General features: G+C 37.8%; 1 protein-coding gene across 1 annotated transcript; it reads left to right on the forward strand.

The window, feature by feature from the left end:
- Positions 1 to 4692: 4692 nt before the first annotated feature.
- Positions 4693 to 7236, forward strand: LOC138864588 (uncharacterized). The gene is made up of 4 exons (XM_070132400.1): positions 4693 to 4912; positions 5305 to 5403; positions 6037 to 6158; positions 6576 to 7236. Exons 1-4 carry the CDS (start codon positions 4720 to 4722, stop codon positions 7050 to 7052), a joined length of 891 nt encoding a protein of 296 aa, XP_069988501.1. The 5' UTR covers positions 4693 to 4719; the 3' UTR covers positions 7053 to 7236.
- Positions 7237 to 10042: the final 2806 nt, after the last annotated feature.

Genomic DNA, 10042 nt, shown 5'->3' on the forward strand with positions numbered 1-10042 from the left:
AAAATGCTTGTAATATGCTTGAATATGTTTAGCATGTAATAAAAATATTTTTAAAATATTTGAATATGTTCAGCATATAATGAGAGATGTTGAGCATGGATATAGGACGAATTAGGTGTGTTAGAGAGCTGCAAAATATGTCTATTGCTCTCGACACGTAAACGAGATTGCACACATGCTTCATTAAACAATTATATTTTATCAAATTTCCCATTTATATGTTGTGCTTGTAACTGTTTTCGTTGGAACTTGCTCAGTTACGCAGGGTGTTCAAAAATGTTCACCGTAGCAGGCTTCCTAGTCCGAGTTGGGGGCTAACCTGTGCTGGGTAACTCCCGACAGCCGAGGGGTCTGGGGCCTTCCTCCAGGAAAATTTTGAAAATGCAACCCCTCAGATGCATTTTCAATGCATTCAGCGAATGGTGTTATAGATTTTTTCTTTATTGTTCTGCTAAAATGGTCATAGATTTTTTTTTTATTGTCCTGTTAAAAGTACCCGGCGATCGAAAGTCCGACAGACGGCGAATTTTCACCGGGTCCCGACTTCTTTCGGACACCCTGATTACGGCGGTTTTAATACATTAACCAATGCCAATATTTCTGACAGTTTGACTATAATTTCATAAGAGTAAACAAAACATGGTATGACAAAGTATATCCATAATTAAATAGCGCGGCGTGCAACTTGATTGCCTTTTATAATAAACTTGCGTAAGGAATTCACACTTTTTAACACCTTGGCCACAAAAACCCTATATGTAGAGTCAGAACTGAGGAACCGATCAGCTGAGGAGCCGATCAGCTGACGAACCTATCAGCTGAGGAGCCGATCAGCTGAGGAACCGATCAGCTGAGGAGCCGATCAGCTTAGGAACCGATCAGCTGACGAACCGATCAGCTGAGGAACCGATCAGCTGAGGAACCGATCAGCTGAGGAACCGATCAGCTGACGAACCGATCAGCTGTTTACATTCCACAGGAAGGAAATTCTCCCACGCCGCCGACGGAAGTTAGTGAGTGAGTTATGGCCACGTGTTGCAAATGGACCAAATCCTGGCCAACGCGCCACCGTCAGCCCGGGTGGTAGGGGCAGGGATAAGGAAGCAACAGACGATAAGGAAGCAAAATACAGCACCTAATGATATATAATTCATTACGAGGTTTTCCAGGAATAGTGGGAGTTAATGAGGAAGATTGTTGCATGCTGATCTATGGTTTTCCGTGACAAAATATGATATTAAATCCGCCCCAAAATCCTGGATTAACCATTAATTTCAACCACTCGGAAATCTGGCTACTCGCCGTGACAGATGCGACATATTTGTCTGTAAAGTAAACAACAAAAAATACAAGAAATCTGCTACTGAAAGCAAGTATTGAAGCATAGGATTTAGTGCCATTCTCCGGGGACTGTGCCCAATGATGTGCCTTTTTTACGTAATGGTTAATTCAAGGGTGACGTGAGGGGGCGGGAATCAAATAAAAATAGCAGTAGGAGAACTATCCCTGATCTACCCTGACATCTGAATAACCGCTTGTGAAATGTTTGGTTTTAATTTTTGGGTTATTTGATACGAATACGCGCACACACACATACATTCACACATACACACACACACACACACACACACACACACACATATATATGTGTGTGTGTGTGTGTGTGTGTGTGTGTGTGTGTGTGTGTGTGTGTGTGTAATATATAAATGTATACATATACATATTTAATTTATATGTACATATATACTCATATGTAAAATACTCTACCGTGTTGATGCTATGGTAGAAAAACTCAGTGAGAAAACGATTTCCTCCTGGTTTTCATTTCCAGGTCTGATGAGGATATGAAGAGGAAGGAACATAAGAGAGAGAGGAGGAGCATCACCTTAATCAGGGCAGGTGAGGACAGGTAAAAGAGAGCGAAGGGGGGTACAGGTGTGTATATTGCCTTTCTACTGATTGGAAGTGTGTGTGAGCAGGTAGATATGTATGTGTGTGGGGTGGGTATATGTGTGTGTGTGTATAGATACACTGTATACAAAAACACGCGTGCAGATAGTGTAAACATAAATACAAATATACAATAACCGTGAACACAACAAGCACAAACACAATCACGTGAACACAAAGATGAAAATGAAACTAGCCACAATGAGAAATTGAAAAATAAACGTGACGTTTCGAACACTTCACGAGTTCCTCATCAGACAAAAACCGAAATTCATCCATTTCGGTTTTTGACTGATGAGGAACTCGTGAAGTGTTCGAAACGTCATGCTTATTTTTCAATTTCTCATTGTGGCTAGTTTCATTTTCATACAATAACCGTATTTGTACAAGCAACTCTGGTTAGGGTTTCTTAGGTGGAAATGATCCGTTTTTACGCCCACGACGCATGCGCAGAAGCCGACGAAGAACCCGCGGCCGCAACGGAGCCCCAGGAACCTCACTCCCTCTTCGTCTGTCGCGGTGACTGCTTCGGCTGCTAAGAGTAAAAGAGGAAAGGAAAAAAAGGTATTTCGGTATTTTTCCAAATGTATGATGTGGATTTTATTATTTCCTCTTGTATCTTACAGCTAAGAGTAGGTAGAAAGTTTGAGATATTTTGGTATTCTTCGAAATACAGGATGTGAAAGATTTTATTCTTTTCTCTAATATCTTACGGCAAAGAGTAGGTAGGGAATTTGATAATTATCAGTGTATATCTTACTGGAAATAATTTTAACTTTTATTCATTTCTGGTAAAATTTCGATGAATCGGGTCTCTTGTTCATATTGGTTTTCTTTCTTTAATTCCGTTCTGGTAAGAAACGTACAATTAAATTTAACGTTTTTCGACATTATTTGTAAATGGATTAAAATGTAAATGGATTAAAAGGTGGGACTTAACCTAATCTTACCTTACCTACACTTACTTAACCTAACCTAACCTATCCTAACCTTACCCTACCTTACCTAACCTTACCTAGCCTAACCTAACCTAACCTAACTTCACCCTACCTTATCTAACCTTACTTTACTTTACCTAACATTCCTTAACCTTATCTTACCTTATCTAACCCATCCTTACTTAACCGAACTTACCTTACTTAACCATACTCTAACTTATCTTACCTTACCCTACCTTACCTAACCTAACCTTACGTGACCTAACCTAACCTAAGCTGGGACCATTGGCGACTCCTTTACATGATGTTTCAGCTGTTCTTTTTTATTACCAAAAACAAGATGCTGGTGGTGGCAAATAATAGTTATGATATTAAAGATAATTAAAAAATATATGATAATGATAATTGTATTAATACTGATAATAACAATATCAGTGTCATACGGAATCAACAACAGCAAATTGGATTCATTTGGAACAATTCTGACTCATAATGATAAACCTCACAATAATCATGAATATGAAATTGCCTAAGAATTACACTGACTGAATTCCGCTCTCCTTTGCAGCTAATAATTTAAAGATTGGAAAACTATCATGCATATTTAACCATTAATACCACTTTTTCTGCTTTCATTGTTTTCCTTGTTCAAACCTTCATTCCAAAAATCAGAAAAAATATTGGAAATTTACTAAAATCAAACAAATAATACTGACATCAATCACTAATTATCTAATCATTTAGGGATTAGCATCGCTCTAACAATCCAATTGGCAAGTTAACAAGATATGTAATATTGGCGAGAATAATAAGCGATTGGCAACTCATCCTGAGCTCTGTTGCACTTCGATTCACCAAGTCTCCTTTTAAAACAAAATAAAGTGGTGTTAGAGGCAGCAGATTTCAATTTAAGCAATAAAGAATGCAATGTATACATGTTTTTTCATAAGTAAATATGTTATTACCTTCTTCATAAAGAGACTTTACGAATCACAGTTCTCCAGAGTTTGGGTCGAGTTGCCAGTTTTTCTATTCTTCACGAGGGAAGGTGTGTCTTCGTTGTCTTTAAAGGGCTGCATTAGAGGAACCAGAATCAAAAGTAATATTTATCTTTTATCAACTTAAGTCTTACTGGTCAGTGATTAAAAATTCCATGTATTATTTTTCCTTATGTTCACTTACATTAGAGAAACCAGAATTAAAAATATTTATCTTTTATCAACTTGTCTTATTGGTCAGTGATTCAAAATTCCATGTATTATTTTTCCTTATGTTCACTTGCATTAGAGAAACCAGAATTAAAAATAATATTTATCTTTTATCTTGTCTTATTGGTCAGTAATTCAAAATTCCATGTATTATTTTTCCTTCTGTTCACTTACATTAGAGAAACCAGAATTAAAAATATTTATCTTTCATCGACCTAAGTCTTATTGGCCAGTGATTCAAAATTCCATGTATTATTTTTCCTTATGTTCACTTACATTAGAGAAACCAGAATTAAAAATGTTTATCTTTTATCAACTTAAGTCTTACTGGTCAGTGATTCAAAATTCCATGTATTATTTTTCCTTCTGTTCACTTGCATTTTTTATATACGTTGAGGTTTTACACACCAGAAGCTCTCCTCCGTTAACTATGAAACAAACGAATATTTCAAGTTACAGTATTTCACTGCTAAAATATCAATATAATTAGTGGGCTGTTCTTTTCAGGCCTCAAATCATTACCATTTGAATAAGTGTTGGATATTTTGTCCTTAATCTACCTCTTACCAAAGCCGCCCGCAATGTCTTTCAGGAAAATTGAATTGACACGTTTCCTGGCGGCGATGGTGATTAGACGTGGGCGACGGGCGTGCTGGGTGGGCGTGGTGATTCTGCTGCTGACGAACTGCACGCCGGCGAACTGCACGCGGGCGAACTTTACATTATACAGGATGGGTGACCCCGGGATGTGCACGGGATTCGCGAAAGCTTTGTTAACCCGCACGAAAATATTCTGCGCCATAGCCTGTAGTGCGAGTAAGTTCATCATTTTTGCATCGTGAAGTGCAAAATTATTATGCTGAGCGTAATCAGCGAATCGACTTAAGATTTGCTGATGTTGACAAAATGAATAGAGGTTCCTTTTAGAGTGTTTACATATTTATACATGCTACTTATTATGCTGAGCGTAATCAGCGAATTGACTTAAGATTTGCCGATGTTGACAAAATTAACAGAGGTTCCTTTTAGAGTGTTTACATATCTATACATGCCACTTATTTAGTTACAGTTCGTAATATCAGTGCCAACTTTGCAGACAAAATTTGCCCATGTTGACAAAATTAACAGAGGTTCCTTTTAGAATGTTTACATATTTATACATGCTACTTATTTAGTTACAGTTCGTAATATCAGTGCCAACTTTGCAGACCACGTGTGCAAGGCGTTTCACTACCAAGATGGTCAGTGTTCCATGTACGAGTTCCTGGTCCAGCCGGGATCAACTTCTCTGACTTGCTATGTTCCAAGTCAGTATATTGCTGCAGTGCCGTTTGAATTCTGTTATCATTCAATAACCATTTACCTCAAGTGAAAAAAATGAAAGAATTTAATGTATACGTTTTTTTTTCATAAGTAAACATATTACCTTGTCCAGAATTTGGGGCGAGTTGCCAGTTTTTCTATTCTTCACGAGGGAAGGTTGTCTTTGAACGGCTGCGTTAGAGAAACCAGAATAAAAAAAAATATTTATCTTTTATCAAAATCGATTTGCAGTGAAGTTTTATTGGTCAATAATTCAAAATTTTATGTATGACCTCGGGCACTTACTACGTATTAAACTGCTTATCTTTCAGTGGATAATTTTACCGGTGTTGATTATTTTGAAGGCATGTTCTAACTCTTGCGATTTGTGTTATTATTGTCATTGTCGTCATCATTTCTACTACGTTTTAACGATTTTCATTTATTCTGATTCCTTGTCTCTCCCTTGATAACTTTAATTATTTTCTTTCCACAAATATCATATTCAGTATTAATCAATTCAACAACGAATCAAATATATACTGAAATCTAACCAATACGCGCCGTACACTCTCCATCCTGAAATCCCCTTATCCTTCTTGCAACACCATTACCCTGCAGTGCAATTATCCCATCAGAGTATGCCATAGGAGCCGACCTGCCGAGTCTCGCCGACTTGGCGACCTCTGCACCTCAAACGACTCCCTCCGCGACGACCTCTCAGCCTAGTAACAGCGGCGACACGACCCCATCATCCTCGGTACTTTATGTCTCTGTTCCTTGTATGTTTACTAATTTCAACGACGCGATATTGTGCTTTGTCGTCCAATTGCATCTACCTGTTATGCTTCAGAGGTAAATGTTTTCTGTAAAGTAGCCCTGGGTAGTCCAGTGATGTTTCACTCTAGACTATTAAGCCGTTGCTGTGTTTAATTTTATGAATTTAGAATCCTCAGTGATAAAAATTGCTTTCTAATAATTGTAACTTATCAGTATGTGTGTTTCATGTGTACTCAGTAAATATGTTTGTATTCATGTGTAAATTTGGATATGTTATAGGGAACGTAATTTTTTATTTATTAAATACGTTATATAAAGTTTGGCAGCAAGAAATTCAGACGGGAAATTGTGAGAAAGGAAAAATAAGACCATTAATAGACAACTTTCCAATTTCCAGGGCGGGACATCAACGCCAGTAGACTTCACGAATGTGTCTGAACTGCGAGTCACTCTCCAGCAAAAGTGCGCCACCAACGGAGGCATCATCGGCATCTTCAAGAAAGCGGTCGACTTCTACTTCCTGTGCCGGAGGTCGCCCAACGAAATCCCGCTGGTCGTGTCAGATCCTGGGTCGCTCTGCTCGGGTACCAAAATCAGCTGTTTGGACACCACGTGCGACGCGGACAAGATCTTCATCGGCTACGACCAGAACGGGCCGAAGGGACCCTGCTACACCATTAGTAGCACGCAGGCCACCGTTGACAAGACCGACTGTTACGACGAAACCACCCCCGCCCCTCTGCCGGATGGGAAGGGCGGCGCGTGGACACAGTGGCGCGTCTGCCGCACCGACGCCTTCTACGTCATCGTGGGCGCCCAAGTGTCCAGCGGTGACATCGTGAGGATCACCTGCTGCAGAGCCAAAACTGTGTAACCACGACCAACGTTTGTGTCAGTTGCTTGCGAAGCCCTTACCCCCAATACTAATCTATTATGATATAGTAACCAATCCATCTCGCTGGCCTTTGACTCAGGGGCAGTCATTCCAGTCTTTTCTTGGGGATGGCAAAGCTGGCGAGCGAACAGACCACCATTAGTTTCTGGGGCTTGGCGGACTATTCTAGGAGAAATTTTAAGCTGCGGCCAGAGCCCCCCCCCCAAATGACGCCCCTGCTTTGACTTAAAGTATTTCTTGAGGAGGTCATGTATAACACTAACCTGGTACAATGTTTTATGATTGTAGAGAAAGAATACAAAGTAAGAAAAAAACGTTTTTGATTTCGAAGGCTTCTTATAGAGTGGCAACACTGTTTTAAAAATATACCTTCACCCATCACACACCATAAAATCTTCGAATAAATATAGTTGCGGCTAACCTTGACATCCAACCAGATATCTTTAGGTAGTTTGTTGACATCACTGGTCCATCATGCTGCGTTTTCACGTCGTATGTGAATATATTCCACTGTCTAGAGTTAGTAATTATATCTTCGTAATGTTTTTTTTTTCCATAGTGTATTCCACAGGAGATGGATGGAGTACTCTATTACGTCACAGTAAGGAGGAAAAACTCGAAAGGAAATGTAGGAAAATACACTCAATGTCAGGGACGAATTCTTTACCCTGCTGAGAGGAAATAACTGAGTAAATTAATCGACATCACGCATTCTTCAGCACCCATTTTAAACATTTACGTTGTTAAAACCAATTACAAATTTTGAAATCACCAAGCAAATAACAACCGTGTCGTTATAGAAATTCTATATTGAAAATAGAGGTTAGTAATTAGAATCTTTACTAGGTTTTGGAATATTTTCCTTCTAATACATATGCAAGCCAGTGGATTAATCTGTTACACCTTGATTTAATTAAAGAAAAAGAAAAACAAAAAACTATTGTTTACAGTGCTAGTAGATACATAGTACACTTTTAAAACATCAATATGTGTATGTGTGACATATAGATACATAAATACATATGTGCGTATAGTATGGTTATCTCATACTGTTTAACCAATAAAGTATAAGCATCCAATGACGGTTTTTAATAGTCCATGTTTCAGCTGTGTATGGTAGTTTCGTGTAACTAAAAAAAACTAGAAATGGAAGAAATGGTATCGTTTAAAGGTCTCATACTTTATTGAAAAAACTACGTATTTTGTTGGTTATGTGGGCCTTGAACGGGGTTATATAAGGTAGGGCTCTTGCCTTACATATTATATTGGTGTATTTTCCTGTAATTTCCCTTGTATACCTCATACCCTCCCCAACTATTAGGTAATTCTCGTTCCTACTGTTGACAAGCTTTGGTAAAAATTATACATTAAGAAATGCATATATATCCTGACAGGTGTAGCATTTTTCACAATGAAACAAAAATATCAATTTGGGACTTGTTTCGGGTGATCTGGAATGTTGTTGGGAAAAAATCGTTGGAAAAATATTCCCCTGAGGCCTTTTGCAGTTGGGTGGAATGTCCCTTTTATCATTGGAAAAACAAACAAACAAACAAAAAAATCTCCGACTGTACGACACGTGGCAAAAACGACTTTCGAACAAGTCATGAACATGTTTGCGCTCCTTATATTTTCCCTCTCTCTCTCTCTCTCGCTTATACACATATATGGGTTTGCAAGACCTTTTCTTTCTTGGTTTCTGGTAAATAGACATTAAAGAATGATACATTGTACACTACACTACAACACGATGATTTTCTCGATATTTTTTTTGCCTTGAAGCTGTTGACATATATATCAATCTCACTTGAATCCTTTGTTTACACTGGACAATCACCTGCGATCCACTGATGGCCAGGTAAATAATCGGCCATATCAAAAGTGGAGCAATTTATTAGAAAACGATTTTCCTTTTGACTGTGAGTACTTACGAAGGTTAACGAGGTGGTTTAGAGAATTTAGGGCGTGGGAATTTCGGTTACTGAAATTCTTGAGCTAATCTTTTGGTCTAAGCGTTCTGTTTTGCTTCCGACGAGAGAGTTCATGGTAGCATGACTTTTCCAGGTTTATAAATCTCTTATTTTCGGTTTCATTGAACCAGCTGACGAGATTGGAAAGCCAGAAGGAGGTAAAAGAAGGCAAAAAAAAGAAGTGAATGTAAGGACGATTTTTCAAATTATGCTATCTTTTTCTCTTTTTTTTTCAAATTTGTTTGTCTCCTTCCATTTCTTTTTTCAAGATAAAATATAAGAGAAAAAAATAACATGGAACAGTTGAAAGGAATTCCAACAACACTGGTGTCTCTCGCAGTCATAGATATATGAATGTAGATATAGATAGATACATGTAGATATATATAGATACATGTAGATATAAATAGATAGATGAATGTAGATATGAATGACTAAATACTGATATAGACAAATAAATGGATGAATCCTTCATAATGCATGTTAAACAACAAATGTTCTGAAATCAGTAGCAATTAGAAGTTCGATAAATTTTTATTTGAGATTAATATTTATATGAGTAAAAAAAAAAAAGGTTGACCCGTCCAAAGATGTTCATTAAATGTCATTCTCTCTCTCTCTCTCTCTCTCTTTCTCTCTCTCTCTCTCTCTCTCTCTCTATTTCTCTCTCTCTCTCTCTCTCTCTCTCTCTCTCTCTCTCTCTCTCTCTCTCTCTCTCTCTCTTCTTTATTACAATTTTACAGCTTTATATTGTGGCACTTCATTGTATTGGTATGTGTCTCAAAAATATTTAAGAAAGACAAATACATATACAGTCACCATTCATATGGTGAGGGAACAAATGCTCAGTTTAAAGAAACCGCTGTTTTATGAAAAAAAAAAAACACGTTAACATGGAGGAATGATTAACGTTGTTGTCTAGTAATTTACAGACTCACGTTCAAGACTGTTCTATGCTAAGTGTGAAAGCACAAGAAAGAGATTTATTATTAGGATTTA

This window comes from Penaeus vannamei, chromosome 17 (assembly GCF_042767895.1).
Source record: "Penaeus vannamei isolate JL-2024 chromosome 17, ASM4276789v1, whole genome shotgun sequence".
Lineage (NCBI taxonomy): Eukaryota > Metazoa > Arthropoda > Malacostraca > Decapoda > Penaeidae > Penaeus > Penaeus vannamei.

What these genes read in the sequence shown, in the direction of transcription:
- LOC138864588 (XM_070132400.1), top strand. Translation starts at nt 4,720, where the DNA reads ATGGTGATTAGACGTGGGCGACGGGCGTGCTGGGTGGGCGTGGTGATT. An exon ending in TCTGACTTGCTATGTTCCAA is followed by an intron (nt 5,404 to 6,036) that starts GTCAGTATATTG and finishes TTATCCCATCAG; the next exon opens with AGTATGCCATAGGAGCCGAC. An exon ending in ACACGACCCCATCATCCTCG is followed by an intron (nt 6,159 to 6,575) that starts GTACTTTATGTC and finishes TCCAATTTCCAG; the next exon opens with GGCGGGACATCAACGCCAGT.